Below are 17,161 nucleotides of genomic sequence, written 5' to 3'. Positions count from 1 at the left end.
AAGACGAAATTCGCGTTCGCAAACATTTTTCAGTTCGCGAACTGGATTGCGAACTTTCGCATTTTTCGTTCGGAAAAGTGGTGTCACGACTGTTCGCGGACAACCTGTTGGACGAACGACAGTTCGTCGAAACCTGTTCGACGACAACCCCGTTCGCCGACAGCCTTTTTCGCCGTCTGACATTTTGACCGACAACCTTGTTCGACGACTGGTCTTTTCGTCGACTACCCCCTTAGACGAGTTGTCTTTTCATCGCCCTGCCTGTTGGACAACCACTCAAGCCATGCTTCAGAAACACCTCATACCTACAGGAACTTTGATTTAAAACAGAGAGGTTCCAGGCTGTCCCAGAGAGTGCTCAATACCGAGTGGTAGAGCTGGTTCAAACAATAGGAGGACAGAGAAAGTGTTTTTACTCCGAGTTTCACGCACTAAGCGATCATTAGAAAACAGTAGTGAGAAATCTGGATCAGTATTGGTTTATATACTCACAAAGCAAAGTGTAAATAGCTGCAGCATGGCGCAAATCTAAAAGTTGTGAATGGCGGCAGTGCAAAGCGTGAATGACTGCATCATGAGGCAAATCCAAAAGTAAAAGTGTGAATGACAGCAGTGGTGAAAGGTGACAACCACTGGAGCCGGTTGTCTCTTACTTAATTAGGAACTTTGATTTAGATGAAGTGGTGTTTCCAGTGCACACACAGGGGTAAAACATAGATGAAAATGAAGGGACATAGCCATGTTGCGAGGCGGCAACAGAGAAAGCAAAGAAGGATCATGGTAAACTATCAACAATTACATCGTGGAGATTTGGATCAGATAACACGTGCTTGAAGGTAATAGAATGCTATGAGATTCTGAACAACGTTGAGCTGAGCTATGTAGTTCCTGCTCCTTGATGATCAAGCAAACAAACAAGGATTTCTGTCAGGATTCTCCTCACACATTTGGATATGACAGGCTGTGGACAATTCCGCGCCTTCAAATGAGCTTGCCAGTCCTCTCAGCCGTGTGTCGCGATGTTGGTACTTGGTACGTTTCTTGGGCAGTGCCTCGCCTCCAACAAGACGCTCGAGCGTGTTCTCTGTTGCCTTTCGCTCCGTCCCTATATGTAATAAAGTTTTTGTTTTGATCCATCTGTTAGAATTGCACCACCACGCTCACGCCATGGAAAGCTTTCGCTCCCTTCACTTGTTTGTGTCCTCGCCCCACATTCGCCTTGCATTTGCACATTTCCCTTCCCTTCGTTTGGTTTTGTGAGGTACCTCACTCCATATACACCCACACTCATATAACAGATCTCCCATGAAGTTTATAAGTATTCGCCTCGGTTTTTATACTGGTCTATATTTCTCGATATACACTCGGTCCCTTGTTATAATATATTTATACCTCTCCATGCGCAAGCTCAAGAGCAAAAAGGAGTGAATATAGCTTTCTTTCCCTAAAAAGGAGTGAATATAACTTTAGAGAAAGAAAGCTATAATACACTCTGAGCTGTTTCAGATGAAGACATTTTTCACAGAGTGGAAGCAGTGACAGCTTGTCTGCAGGCAGGAATATCACTTCCCATGATAAGCATCCAGCACCCAAATGATCACCAGGAATAATACATGGTAACAGTCATGGTGCGTGATGTGCGCCTTGATCCCGAGACCATTGGTTGGGGGAGGGCACTTCACCTCACCGGCACATCTCAATAGCACCTACACGCCCTTTGTAGCCCCCTATGTTCTCTTGATGTTGTTGTTGTTGTTGTTGATGATGTTGTTGTTGTTGTTCTCTTCCATTCTATGTAGGCATGTGCACTTTCAGAAAAAAATGGTTTCACCTCTTACTACATGGATAAGCAAGGGGAAAGATTTGATACACCCAATATTTAGCCACAGCCCTGTAATATTCCGTGAAAGGAGGTCTCAGCAGCTAATAAAGAGAAGTGGAGTGAGAAGAAACAACACCTATGAAAATGATAATCCTAGCACTAAGGTAATAACAGGAAAAACTGCGCAAGCACTTAACGAACTTGTAAGGAATACTTGTGTCACAGTTGGTGAACTAGACATGCGGCAAGCCGGTGGAAGTGTATTCCACCTGGCAGCGCCCAAATAAGAAATTGCACTAAAGCCATATCGGGTGTTAGCGGGGGGCAGAACAAGAGCAGCAGAGACTTGGCCACGGGTGGTAGCTGCAGTGCGAGCACCATGGGCGCGCAAGGTAAAGCGGTCTCGCAGAAGAGGACTAGCAAGTCCATTCAGGCAGCGGTAAACAAATACATAGGTTTTGAAGTTGAGGCGTTTCTCAAGGGCGTACAAGTTAGTATGACTGTATAGAAGAGTGGTGGGAGTCATTCTATCCAACGAAAATATTCTCTTTAATGCTACGCGGCTGGCAGTAAGAAGCTTGTCATATAGGGTTTGTGATAAGCAATGAATATATGCAGTGCTGCCAAACTCAAATGTGGACTGAATGATCGGTAAAATGAAAGTCGTTTGCCAAAAATGCTGATATTCTGCTTTGCATGGACAAATGCTCCGACCTTCCTATTGACATTTGCACATACTGCATCCACTTGGGTTGAGAAAGACAGATGTTCGTCAACCAGTATTCCTAAGTACTGAGCGTAAGCAGATGGGACTATAGAAGTGCCCCGGCAGTTGACTGCGGTGCCAGGTGGCAGCTCCGTGCCCGGTCGCCTGAGCAGGACAAACTGAGTCTTGGACGGGTTTAACACCAGTCCCTTCTGATCTAGGTAGCGATCCAGAGCGGCAAGGTCAGCACTCAGCTGGGCTGTGATGATCTGGATGGACTCGTGCCTGATATAGAGTGTGATATCATCGGCATAAAGTTGATTCAATGCATGTTGGAAGCACTGTGGTGCATCACGGGTGTAAATGCAAAATAGCAATGGGCCGAGCACGGAGCCTTGTGGGACGCCTCTTGTGCAAGGGCGGGCCCCACCTAGCTGTTGTCCTACTCTTACTCGCTGGATACGTATAGACAACGTGTCTATAGCGGTGTCGTTAGCTTTTACATTGTGACAACAATAATAGAAAAGCTGACAGGATCGCTTTTCTAAATGAGGCATATGGCCGAAACATCGGCCTCTTCATATTTGTGCAGCTGCACTGTTGAGCTTCCGATGTAAAACAAAATAATAATAATAACAGCAGGCGTCCACAGCAGGCGTCTACAGCATTGGGTCACAATGGGTGTACAATCATATAGTGATGTACATGTACCTGTACATTTTTTCTTTTTTTTCTCTACAAAATCCACATATCTCCCGACACTGGGGTGAATAATGGAGTGTGGTGGTGGTACATGCAAATGGCTTGCGCTACAGACGACTGCAGACTAGGAGAATACGTCACCATACTCACACGGGGAACACTTAGTCTTGAACCTAAGAATAACGTAAGCCTATCCACAACTTGGCACAAGGAGGAACACTTGTCCTCATGGAAAACGTAAGTCTATTCCCGCGGAGAACGCTATGATGCTTTCTGCCTTTTAAGGAGGCTCGAACCTTCTGCGCTGCGCAGCCGACCTAGCTGGCGCTCTGCTTTCCGCAGGCAAAAGTCTTGTTTTTGTCGACAAGTACGAAAAGTTGGGAAATTCTCATATCAACTTACTAAAATTTGAACTCCGCGATCGACAGTCATATCAGAGAATATAATTCCTTCTTCACCCCATCGAGGTTCCTGTTGCGCTCTCTCTTCCTTTTTGTCAGCGGGTATAGCAGGGCATGTTGTCAAAAGCATCGCTGGCGTGAGTGAGCAAGAAGTTGACTTCACAGCTCGATTTCTCTCGATTGTACTTGTTATTGTACTGCAAAAATGTTTCTACATCTGACGTCAGTATGACGACCTACGAGTGGGTAAATAGTGATAGGAGTACATAACTCAGGGGTTACGAGGGATACGTGTACACGCAGTGTACGAAGATTGCTCAACACGTCTACGTGTACCACGAGTGCTAAAATACCTACTACTAGTACCCAGACCACAGCGAATAATAGTACTTATCACTCCCTTAGTATTGACTCAAATAGATTTTTGCCATACCTAAGCAGTCAAATATTCCTGCATCTTTCACTCCTTAGGGCTATATTGACTGCTTATATTTGACTGCTTAGGGGTTGCGCAGTTGAACGGTGCCTAGTGCAGCATTGTCACTGCATGAGTAGGTGGTGGTGCAACGGTTGTGCAATCATAAAACCGGGATTCATGAGGTTATCGTTCTGGAATTTGAAATACGGACTGTTTGTCGTGATAAATCTAATATTGACTTCGTACTTGGTCAGTATGAAATAAAACCTCGTAAAAGACCTCGGCTTCGCCTCGGTCTTTTACTCGGCTTTTATTTCCTATATTGACCTCGTACTCAGTCAATATTAGATACTTATTGCTATGAATAACCAATCTGCGCACTCATACCCAAACGCACAAGGCAACGTAGCCTACTGGTTGGTAGACGAATTGGCTGTGTAGGTTCACTGACGGTCAACGCGAATGTAGAGTCGCGAACCCCAGGAAGACAAATCACCAGACAAATCACCACGCTTTTCTAACCAACTATAACACGAGCTGTAGCGCTGTTCACGTTATCAATCTTTGAACAGTTCACGTTCTGTAGACATTAGAAACTTCCTCTCCAGAACACTGTTTTCTCGTTTCCCTGTTTACAAAATTGATTTGGGTAAGCAACTATTCTAGTGTTTCAACACCGCTACATGTCACTCCTTTTACTTTCAAAAGTTTTGTTTGGGGTGTTGCTTCACCGTTATCGCTATTCTTTACCGATATTGCTCTCATTTCCTTGCCCAGCAGTCTGCTGTTTGAGCCGAGTCGGTGTCACCCGTTGTCTTCGAAGTCGTGTTCGCGGCCCTGCAGAGCGTCCAAAGACTGTAAGATCAGTTTGAACAGTAAGATACGCTCTTCTATGTGCTTTTTACAAACCTCGGGTGGACATTTTGCGCATTTTCTTCAATTTGTCTTCGGTAAGCATTGCATTTACTCAGCATTTACACAACCAGCAGAGATAAAGCACCCTTTGTAGCAACGTCAACGCTATCATTGCGTTCTTGACAAGCTAGCTAGTGGTAAAGGTTTAGTTTCCATACTCTACCTAAAGTGGCAAGCAGTTGATTCAGTTACATGTGGTTAAAAGTGCCAAAAAATGTTCACCATGTTCAGATCATCTGGATAAGCTCAGGCTGTGTAGGCACCTTTTTATCCGCCATTTTGTTGCGCAACATTGCCAATGCACACATGTACGTGTCGTTGAGCAAACCTACACGTAAACATACAATGACGTATACTGTGACGTAGACAGTGTGCGGCGTCCCCGGCCGTGTGGAACCTGCGGCACTTGAACATCTGTAGGGCCTAATGAGCAACTATCTAGTACTGTTTCTCAGTACTGTGTCTCAAAGTAACTATTAACAATAATTATTATTATTGATATCACACTGTTGGATATTGAACAGCTTCTTCGTGTTTCAACGAATGTAGGACAGCATCAGGGCCGCTAGCACGAGTCGTACTCTACAGAGTTTCTTTTACGGGTAACCATGGTAACTGAAGTAGTTCTTTACACCACATGTAGCCTGTACTGTAGGTGTTCCCGAAGGTACTTGCGAATGTAGCGTGGAAGACAGATCGAAGCCATTTACCACGCTTTCAAAAGAGCTACAGAACGAGCTACGAAGCTGCTCTCGTTAGTATTCTCTGAAACGTTCAGGTCCTGTTGACATCAGAAACTTTCTCTTCAGAGTATATCACCTTCTCGTCCCTCTGTTTACAAGACTGATCTGGGTAAAGAACTACTCTGACCGTTCAAAACCACTACGTGCCATTCCTAGAATTTGCACCGGTGTTTAGTAGAGGTGTCTATAACATTTTCGTTATTCTTTGCCGATTCGGTCTATTTTGCTTGCGCAGCGATCTGTGTTTTGAACCGCCAGTGTGGCCTATTGTCATTGAAGACGTATTCGCAGCCCCGCAGCGTGTCCTACGGAAGTGGACTTCGGCCAGACAATGGTAAGAAATACTGATAGCGCACACTTTATTACCAACATTGACTGACTGACGACTGCAGTCTAAGTTCGGAGCAGACACTTTCTTTACCAATTACAGCCGATGTCGCAACATCTTCGTTCATTAGGTGTGCATCTGGCTTATTGTCATCACCATTTTCTCCGTAAGGATTAGTGGGATTTTTTTGGAAGTACTCCACAAAGGGAAAACATATTTCCCCATGCCAATGCTATCATTGCGCTGTGGATATCGTTGGTATACAATTTAGTTTCCGTTCTCTTCTTGTGGATCATCATTCTGTCTTTGATCTGCATAGTACGACCAGTTGATTGAGTTACGTGTACTGCCAAGCAATTTACAGTACAGTTGGCAGGGTATGTTCAAGCTTTGCTGGCACCTGGGTATCCGCCATTTTGTTGCCCAAAATTGCAAATGCAAACGTGTCTTAGCCCACAGTTGTGCGTTGAACGGCGCACTAAGCACTTCGAACGCTGCGTGCACGCACTTCAAAGTAGACTCTACCACGTAGAGCAGCACTTAGCGCGTAGAACGCTGCTCGTAGAACACCGCGCACGTAGACGTACAAATGACTATGTGCATGTAGTTATGACTAGATGACGTAGTGCATTCTAGTACAACACTTGGAAAATGGGCAACGTTTTAGTTATTTCCCCTCTCGTAAAAGTAGTGACCAAGCGGACAACAATGCAGATACCGGTTCGGTTAGAGCTTATGAAGTCAGTCTTCCCAGTCAGGTAATAAAGAGGTTGAGAGGCTGGGATTCAAATATAGAGGCGCAGCGAGAATAGGGAGACAGACAGAGACAGACAGAGACAGACGGAGAAAAACAGAGAAAGACAGACGAGGGAAAGAAACACAGAAAGGGAGATAACAAACATATTGGGTTATGATCAGAGCATATCGTCAAATATTGAAATTCCTGGAGGAGACACAGCGCAAATGGATAACTTTTTCCCCCACTCTTTGTACATGTATTGATCCTGGTTAATGTACCAGATGCTGGAACGGACAGTAGGATATCACATCGAAGGATACTATTGATAAAATGAAGTGAAGGTCCAGTACACTTATCAATATGGGCAAACACTTTATTAGGCACTACCTTTGATTTGTATGCTTTACTATTGTAGGCGGTTCTTCAACGGCGCTGCTCGATGGTGTTCTTGGCGGTGTTAGCCACCGTGATTACGTTGCCTCTCAGCTACTCCCTGAGACTAGCTGATGCACAGTACCAGACACGTAAGTAAAGATTGATTTTATCTTGATGTGACTACTTTATTAAAATTTTAACTGTGTCAATCGATGGATGAAATGTGCAGTGCCAAAAAAATGAAAGAAAATGAAAAGTGAAGATAAAAATGGAGAAAGATTACCATTAGGACAAACACCATCTTCTAGACATACTATATTTAGAGAGACATTACGATAATGAAAGCAAGACTTGAGCACGTGGTTCAGGGCATCTATCGGAGGTCGGATGCATCTCGATAGCAACTAATCACAAGTCCATCCAACCATTTTTTTCTATTGCGATTCTGAAATTGTTGTCTCCTCGCAGTTTGTTTTTATTGATTCTGTGAATTACCACCCCTTGAATACACTTGCATGTTACTTGTTTGAAGTTTTTTTTAGAAACCACCAACCTCAATAACAGAAAACTTGCAGGGTCGATGTGGCTGACGTCGCACCTGTGGCAGTGAAACTGGAACATCTCGGCCGACTTTCTCCGTGTCAATGCACCAGTGGATGTGGAGCAGCAGTCCAAGGGGAGAGGCAGAGTGCATTGTATAGAAAGGAAAATGGAGATAAGATACCCTGGTGAAAGCAAAGGAAACCGGATTGCGAGCGGAGAAATATCTTCGACGAGGGTTCAGAGGGCACCTGTGGCTGAGTGCTAGTCTCGATCGCTGAGAGACGACGTGTAGGCGCCTTCATTGAAAACCTAAAATATTTAATGTGCTTGTTCGAGGACATCCAAGGCGTGGAAAAGAGCTTGTCTCCATAGAAAGAGTGCCTTTGAGGCTTTGCCATTGTACAACCCAAATCACAAGACGAACGTAATAAGTAACCATTTCGGCCGTGTTAAAAAAAATGAATAGGTTATTCCTAAAGAGCTTCTCGCCAAACTTGACACTTGACTGCATGCAGTGGTGCCCTCTTGGAAGTTTGCTGAGTGGAGGATGCATGGGGCTACGCGCATGCTCCGGATGGCAGTCAAGTGTCAAGTTCGGCAGAAAGCTTCTGTTCCGCTAAGGAACAATCACAAAAACTTACAAGTACTGTACATGATGTAATTGTCCTCTCAGATAAAAAGAGCAAACACTTTCGGTTCTTCAACAGCAACTTTTTTACACGTTCCACAAGCATACGAACTTCATCATCAGTCACCTGAAGAGAAGGCAAACGCGTTTACACGTTAAACCTTTCAAAGTGTAGGCGTTGAATAACAAGAGGCGGGTGTTAGAGTACATACTAGTAGACAAATGAAAAAAGAGGACCAAGGGTTTACAAGTTATCCATTGTTTGTACGTTGTATATTTCAACTTTTGTTAATGTTCACACACAAAAACCCGGATAACTTGCAAGCCTGTGGTCCTTCTCTTTCTTCATTTTGCCTTGGCTCTCCATACCACTCTTGGGAATGGTTTTCTGTGAAGAATCGTGTCGGTGACAGCTGCTTCAAGACAGCACCAGGGAGTACTAATTTCGCTGTAGGCATTTCCTATTTTTTCAAAATGCATGAGCGAAGTGTGAATCGCTTACACTACACTCGTGCATGTTGACAAATATTGTTTGGGCTGTGGACTTTTGTGGGGCTCCGGTCTGTTTTCTTTTCCATAAGGTGCCTCAGTTCTGTATATACAAAGTACAGTGTACAGTCAACATCGCTAATAACAACTGCGGATATAACGACAATTCGCGAATAGCGACAGAATTTCTATGCCCAGAGCAAAGTCCCTTCCAACTGTAATACATACAATGAGACTTCGGGTATAACGACACTTCGCGAATAAGGACACTTTTTTGATGCCCCGCCGAGTGTCGTTATAAGCGAAGTTGACTGTACAGACATCTGACTCGTCATGCATACTGTTAGCAAAAGTCTCGTTTGTGAGCATGATGCGCCGTCTTCACGCTTCTTCGACACCGGTCACCGGGAATCAGGCGCACCACACAAGCCTGATTGCTCTTAGCATGTTCGGCTGTTTTCGCAAGGTTTCTCGTCAGTCTAAACAGGCTGCCCACATCCCAGTACTTCCCCACTGAATACAGATTTTTCCCACCGGTTTTGGAACTAGATGTTGCACTATGTTGACAATCAGGAAAGTGTATCACTGTGATGGTAATTTTTATTCACTGGTTGAGGAAATGGAAAAGGGGAAAGGTCTAAAGGAAAGATTGATTTCACCAACAGGAATCGAACCAGGGACCTTCGCTTGAGGCCAGCGATGATCTAACCACTGAGCTATGGTGAGACGGTTCAACATTGTCCTCCGACTTCGAAACTTTACTGAATATGTTTCGCCCTACGCGAATACGTGTATGCAAGAGTACATAACCCCCCAGAGTGTGCAACTCCCACATACCCTGTTGTCCCGACAGAATTTCAAGTTGACGTCATTATTTATGACGCAATGCTCCTTGCACCAGTGATTTACAACATGTGTACGGGTGTCAGCGCATCACACGTTTTTCTTTGCAATAATTTGTACAGGATCGATCGGCTTCGGTCAACCACAGGTTCCGGATTCGTCCGATAATCCGTGTACAGTGCGCATTGCATCATCAAAATGACGTCAACTTGAAATTCTGTCGGGACAGCACCCATAGTGGAGTTGCACACTCTGGGGGGTTATGTACTCTTGGTGTATGTCAATCCATGTCCACGTTCGTGTATAATGCAGAGAACTGAATTCACATAATTATTCCCTTGTGCCGTACGGAGGCACCTCAGAAACCCACAGATGGAGATCGTCACGCACCTTCTTGATTCCGGACCCCCCCCCCCCCCTACATAGGCTTTAGCCTTTGTGGAATCCTTGAAATACAACTGTATTTATAATATCCACTAATAGGGGAGGGAATAGAGTTTCTCCTGAAGAACGCCTGACTTTTTGCCAAGTTGTTGGTACAGTCGTCCCTCTCTAATCCGGCACTTGTTTATCCAGCACCTTTGGAAACCATCACACTTTCTGGCAAAACGGATTTTTTCAGTTCATTTTCTGCCCTTTAATCCGGCACTTGAATTCCGCCTCCAGCAGCGATTTTCTGCAACAAATCACTCAAACTGTACATGATTCGATTTTCTAATCCAGCAGTTGTACATCGCATGCAGTCAAGGAGGATTGTAACATACACAACACATGTAACATACACTTGGGAATATCCTATGCTAGTGCATAGGATATTCCCAAGTGTATGTTATAGACATGCATTCCACAAAGTACTTGGATTGACACAGAAAATCGCTACTTTTTGACGTACGGCACAAACATGTACATGTACATGTATGATAAGAGGTGGGCCGGGTTGGAGGGCATGATTTGATAATCCAGCACCCTTGTTTATCCAGCAGAAAATGACGTTTCAAAAGGTCCCGGATTAGAGAGGGACGACTGTACTATGCGTAGTGCCAAAAAGAGACTCTCTTCTCGCGGGCAAAACATCAATGCTGTTGCGCAGAGCCTGGACAGGGTAGGATTTGCTCACTACCGCCTATCAAAATTTGGCGATTCTAGCCAATCGAACTACAGTGCTGGCAACTGAAATCCGACCCCCTTGTCGGTGCGCCGCGCCGGCAAGGGGGTCGGATCTCAGTTGCCAGCACTGTACAGTCAGTATCGCCTATAGCGTTGGTGTTTGATTTTGAGCATTTTATCACTATAAGCGATATACATGTACTATGACCGATACTGCATGCAATGTATGAGAGTGGGGTGTCAAACGACTCAGCGTGCCGTGCACATACGCACTACATACAGTCATGTACAATTATCATGTAGCTGGCTGTAGCTCCTGACACAGAAAATCAGCATTTCCTCACGATGGAGGCATATTTTGGCAACTGTTACTTGTGCGAGCAAAACTCACCAAACAACACTCACTGGACAAGTTCTTCACGAGGAAGTAACACCCTGTTCTCCTCTAACAGCGCTTGATTTTACATCAATCACTATAACCGATGCAAAAATAATGTAATAAAAGTCTTTTTAAATACAGTGAAACCTGTCTAACGCGACCCCTCAAGGGACGAGAAAAGTGGTCGCCGTGGCCAGGTCATTGCATTCCCAACTCATCACAACCACGCGCAATGCAATGAATTGAAAATATGGCCGAAAGCTCTGTCGCAATATTATTAGTTCTGCCGTGGCCAGGTGGTCTTCTTATCCAGGTTCAGTGGGTCACGTGACCATATCCACATGTGATACATCATTTTGATAATAATCAGTGCATCACAGTGCAGGCTATGCTACTCTAGCACGACTCATGTTCCTGGGGTCCTCAGACCTGTTAAATGTCGTGCATGCACCATGCATGTACATCTACACTTCCTGCACTGATGTGTAGATCTACCATGAATGCATGATGCCTGGTGCACCATGCAATGCGTACATTTACATGACTAGCACTGTACAAAGCGGTCGCGGGTGGGTGGTCGCCGGTCGCGTTGAGCGAGTGGTCGCCTTATCCGAGGTGTTTTGAAAGTGAATGCGTCCGTGACAAGGAAAAGTGGTCGCCATGGTCGAGTGGTCGCCATATGCGAGTGGTCGCCATATCCGAGTGGTCGCCATATCCGAGTGGTCGCCATATCCGAGTGGTCGCCATTACAGGTTTTACTGTATGAATTTGATCACTATAGGCGATATAATATTATTACTATGTATCTAATATTGACTGAGTACGAGGTCAATATAGGAAATAAAAGCCGAGTAAAAGACCGAGGCGAAGCCGAGGTCTTTTACGAGGTTTTTATTTCCTATACTGACCAAGTACGAAGTCAATATTAGATTTTATCACGACAAACAGTCCGTATTTCAAAGTCCAGAACGATAACCTCATGAATCCCGGTTTTATGATTGCACAACCGTTGCACCACCACCTACTCATGCAGTGACAATGCTGCACTAGGCACCGTTCAACTGCGCAACCCCTAAGCAGTCAAATATAAGCAGTCAATATAGCCCTAAGGAGTGAAATATGCAGGAATATTTGACTGCTTAGGTATGGCAAAAATCGATGCGAGTCAATACTAAGGTAGTGATAAAGACGATTATTACTATACGCGATAACTGTGTATACTTAGTTATACTGAGCTTGTATACAAACTCCCATCTCTCCCCACACAACACTCCAGACTTGTATTTTGCATATAACAGGTACTTCGATGACGAGAATATAAACTGGTATATAAACTGGTATATAAACTGGTGTATAAACTGGTGTATAAACTGGTATATAAACTCCTTTTTTTTTAGGATCACACTAGGGGAGTTTGTATATCAGCTCAGTATAAGCATAATATAACCTACTCAGTTGATTATATGGGAAATATAAACCAATATACAAACCTCGGCTTCGCCTCGGTTTGTATACAGGTTTATATTTCCCATATAATCAACTGGTTAGGTTATATTATATACTTATGGCAAATGAAAATGAATTGTATATGTTACATGTACTTATTCCAGCAAATCGTTTGTTTGTTTGTTTAGCTTTATTTTACTTCACAATCGCAAAGAATTGATCAATACAAGTATGAGCTTCCGGACAACTCCAGTGGTCTATTCCGTAGTTGCCTGGCCATGCCTCTTCCAGTGCGTTAGGTGTTTTTGTCTAGTTGTCACTACTAAGTCTTGTACTGTACCAGACGCGCGCAGCATGCTGATGAACCTAGCACCTGCGCACCCGCGAACACCTTTTTCATGGTCTCCTCTTGCATGCCTTCACGGCCGGCCCAGTGTTCGCAGGTCTTTGGCTGAACAGCATGCACTGGCCTGTTATTGGCGCAACTGGCACGCTGGAGGAGTCCAGACGGGTGGAGTGCGACTTCGCGCGTGCTTAGCGCCTACCACGGGAGTGTGTTTGTAGATCTACTTATTACTGTACAAGTAATAAATAGTTTTACCATGCAAAGCTGTATGCTCAACGCAAGCTGAGCACGCAGGACAATCTTTCATCTCCATTTCCTTGTTTCTTGGAGCGCCTGTATAATAATTATTATGAAGCCTACAACGTAGAGGTTTGTCTCTGTCACTTTCTGCACCTGAGGCTGCAGTTATACCTCTTCAACTTCCCTAATCAGGGTCTCTAGGATAACTTGTAATACTGGGTAAGCCATCTTCGCTCCGCTCTCAAGTGGTAAGTTGTCTCCGAAACGGTATTGGAGGCGTTGCGCGTGCTCCTTCCAACTTCCAAGAAGGGTTTCTTTTGCCCGACGTCTGGAAGACCTCCGGAGCAGACTGCGCACATTGATTTCTGTTCACAGTTGCATTTTTGAGTAAGCGAAGACGTTCAAACGTAAGTTTTTATTGCCAACACAAAAGGAATTGTAAATGTATAGCCGGCGTGTCTGTAGGATTCGCTGTTGCTAGTGCTGTCGTCATCGTCGTGGGTGTTTTGTATGGCCTGCCACGGGCATGCTTTACCGCCGCAGGCTACGACGGCAAAGGATCAGGCGGAGGCAACGGCACGGCAGCAACACGTGGCACTGCCTCAGGCCCGGCCGCGGCAGCAACAAGTGGCACTTCCTCAGGCTCAGGCACTGCCCCCGGCAGCAACGAAGCTTCCGAGGGTGGGGCAAACGGGTGGGGACACCGGCTGTCTCTCTCTCTCGCTCTCTCTCTACGCAAAACTCCCACAACGAAAACAGCCCAACAACAGCGAGTTGTGAATATACTAGTGTTTACTGTATCTAAATTAAAAATTGATATTCTCTAAATCCCTACCCTCCATGCTGTCCGTGCCTGTGCTCTGTGTGTGTCTGTGTTCTGTGCATATCTGTGTTTTCCGTGTCTGTGTTTTCCGTGCCTGTGTCTGTCTTCTCCATACTCTGCGTCTCTGCTCCATAGAGACGCATTGTGATCAATACAGTGCCGTGATGGTTTGGTCTAATGGCCAATGCTTTTGCAAGCAGGATTGGCAAGCCCTGGGAGACTGTTCCCAGCGTAAGTGATAAGGAATAAATTGCCCCTGGTCCCGAGTCAGATTGCTCGTTTGCTTCACTCCCCTTATTACAGAGGTGTAGGAACAGGTGCAGCAGGTCCAATGTTTCTCCCAAAAACAGCCCGTCTGTGACAGGACATCGAGTGGAGTAGAATAGAGTCGCGGAAACGCCATAGCGCATCACAGACTCAGACCTCGCTTTGTTTTTGTGCATGGATATGCCCTTATCATCCTTCCAAGGAGAATAGGTATAGTCAAATTTGACTTTCCATTTCGATTACCACATTGGAAGAGATGTATTTCGAGGAACTGCTACAGAACTTTTGTCATGTCAGAATGAAAGCAAATTTGGGAAGAACTTTCTTGCCAGCACAAAGTGGGATACTGCTCCGTTTCCAGCACGACAAACACCTCGTGAACACCAGATAGCTGCTGAGCACGAGTCGGTGTCGCTGATGGAGGTGCTCGGGACCGTTGGTGTTTGTCGCGTTGGAAACGGAGCGTCTCTGTAAGTTTATATCCCTAGTGATGTTTTGCCTGGAGAGCACCATTTAGGGTGTGCTGATCGGGAACCAACCATGCGTGGTGCATAACCTAGACTGCACTACCTGTGGAAACCACTTGCGAATGCAGATCGAGGAAGTGGAGAGGAATGGGATCTTCATGTTGTGCTCGGTTTTTGGTTTTTTTTCTCCATGTGTCTGTAGGTACCATACCACACGGATTGCAACTCTATCTTATTCAGTACAGAAATTATGATCTGAGTTGTGATCCCGGTTATGCCAAGGACCAGCCCTCCAGAGCGTATGGCACATGTAGAGACCAGTACAACTGTACCATCTACACCCAGTCGTCCGTCTGTACCAGCGTGTAAGACTTATTGCTTAATGCAGCACAATGGCTACAAGCTCATTCATTCACTCTGTGACTCATCCATTCAGGCTTACTGTATTTTCTCTAATAAAACGTTTCCAATAGAGGCACTCCATGCACATCCAGGGGAGTGGGAGTTATCCCATAGTACCGTAGGAAACCATGGATTCAGCCAATCAGCAGCCGTTATTTCCGGGGATTTTAGCACGATATCCCCCGGAACTCCGGGGAATATACATTCGTACACATTCGTACCACCTTTGACCCCAGGCGTTCTACGTACGCTGGTGCCCTGCCGCTGCACCAGACCGTGCCGCAAAGGCAGTGCCTGGTACGGTGGCAGTACTCCAGCGCACGCCGAACACATGGGATCCACACACACAGCTTTAATTTGGTATTTGTGTGTTTGTTTGTTTGTTTGTTTGTGTCACGCCTGCCGCTATCCGTATCTGACGGCAAAAAAGCATAGGATGTTATAAATTTTTCAATTCTCCTTTTTTTCAGGCATATCCTGGAATTCGAACCCGCACTATCGCCCTACATGCATTCCCCCATACACTTCGCATTCATACCCATTCTTCCAAGTTGCTTCACGTTATTATCTTGGGTTTGAAAGCCCTATTTGAATATTGCGGGCAGCTGTATGTGGCCAGCTTTGTTTGATGGTACGGTACGGTAGGGAGACGGTGTCGTATTACCCTCGATCGTACCTGTCCCGTACCTATCCCCTACCGTACCGTGCCATCAAAGACGGCTGGCCACAATGCATATTCAAATAGGGCTTTCAAATGCAAGATCACTATGTGAAACAACTTGGAAGAATTAGTATGTATGCGAAGTGTATCGGTGGATGCATGCAGGGCGCGCGATAGTGCGGGTTCGAATCCCAGGTTATGTCTTAAAAAAAGGAATTTTTTAAAGAATTTAAACATCCCTATGCTTTTTTTTTCTAGGTCATCAAGGCAAAAAAAGCATAGCGTAGGGCCCTGAGCTTCCAAGCTCTCTCGTTTCGAAATGGCATACTAGTATTTCACCAGACAGTTTCCTTCATAAATAATAGACACCCGTACCTTGATCACCCAAATAGCGTTGAAGCTGCAGCGTGAAAACGTTATGGGGGCTGATTTATCGTTGTCACCAACGTTAAGTTTTTTGGCCAAATATTGTATAGTCCATATGCATTTCCCCTTGTATCGCGCATATGGTGACAAAAATGGTTGCACCGCGCTTAGTAAAAGCTATTCTCGTGGCAACAGCGTGCTAAAAATAGCTTCCTTAGACCTGCGTGCGGCTAATCCTCTGGAAAAATGCGGTCAAACGTGAGGGTCTATAGAACTCATCACAAGGTCAAGTACCTACAGTGACTGGTCTTTAAGGTATAATTATCTATATGCCTGTGATGCATAGGTTGGCTCGTCGCATGCTGGCCTATGCTTTCTTTTCGGTAGATTTAATTTCCTGTGTGTATTTTCACTCGTGCAGGACTCACCATGGAGAATTTCCAGTCTCGTTGTCACAAACAATGGTAAATGGCTTCAGTGGCAAACGCAGTGTGCAAAATTTGTAAGTTTGACTTCTTTTAGGTACGTTGTGTGGAGTCCTAGGAAGCATGAGTTTCGACGTCTGAAGAAAGAGTTTAACGGACACAGGTCACATGATAACTGCTATACCCTACCACATAGTGACATAGCTTAGCAGACTTAGCATGTCCGGTGGACGTAGATTCAAATTGGTCCTTAATTTGTGTTCACATCTATTTAACTCGGATGGTGAGCGGATTAAATTATTGTGAAAAGAATGACAAAATGTTACGAGTTATGACTAACTGTCCACCAACATAACCGGATCTTATACAGTCAGCGAGTGCGACAAAATGGCACAAAACTGACACGGAGTACTGAGGCATTCGGCGACATAGCTTAGCCGATATACCAAGACCGGTGGAAGTAGATTCTAATTGGTCCTGAATTTTTGTTCACATTTATTTTAACGCATTATTCACATTCCGGAATCATTCATGTTTTGCTGCCCCTAGCTTTGTTGGACATTGACCTCTGTCTGGAGGG

At 45.0% G+C, this 17,161-nt stretch overlaps 1 protein-coding gene across 1 annotated transcript in view; it reads left to right on the top strand.

The window, feature by feature from the left end:
* The first annotated feature begins 5,736 nt into the window (after positions 1-5,736).
* LOC135820593 (uncharacterized) overlaps positions 5,737-17,161 on the top strand; it is a 30,238-nt gene continuing 18,813 nt past the window's right edge. Inside the window, exons 1-6 of the mRNA XM_065333651.1 lie at positions 5,737-5,816; positions 5,943-6,041; positions 7,190-7,298; positions 14,129-14,224; positions 14,930-15,092; positions 16,578-16,658. Of these exons, the coding sequence (XP_065189723.1) occupies positions 6,039-6,041; positions 7,190-7,298; positions 14,129-14,224; positions 14,930-15,092; positions 16,578-16,658 (452 nt within the window). The 5' untranslated portion in view covers positions 5,737-5,816; positions 5,943-6,038. The remainder of the gene's footprint in view (positions 5,817-5,942; positions 6,042-7,189; positions 7,299-14,128; positions 14,225-14,929; positions 15,093-16,577; positions 16,659-17,161) is intronic.

This window comes from Sycon ciliatum, chromosome 7, assembly GCF_964019385.1.
Source record: "Sycon ciliatum chromosome 7, ocSycCili1.1, whole genome shotgun sequence".
NCBI lineage: Eukaryota > Metazoa > Porifera > Calcarea > Leucosolenida > Sycettidae > Sycon > Sycon ciliatum.
This window is presented reverse-complemented; position numbering and strand designations above follow the sequence as displayed.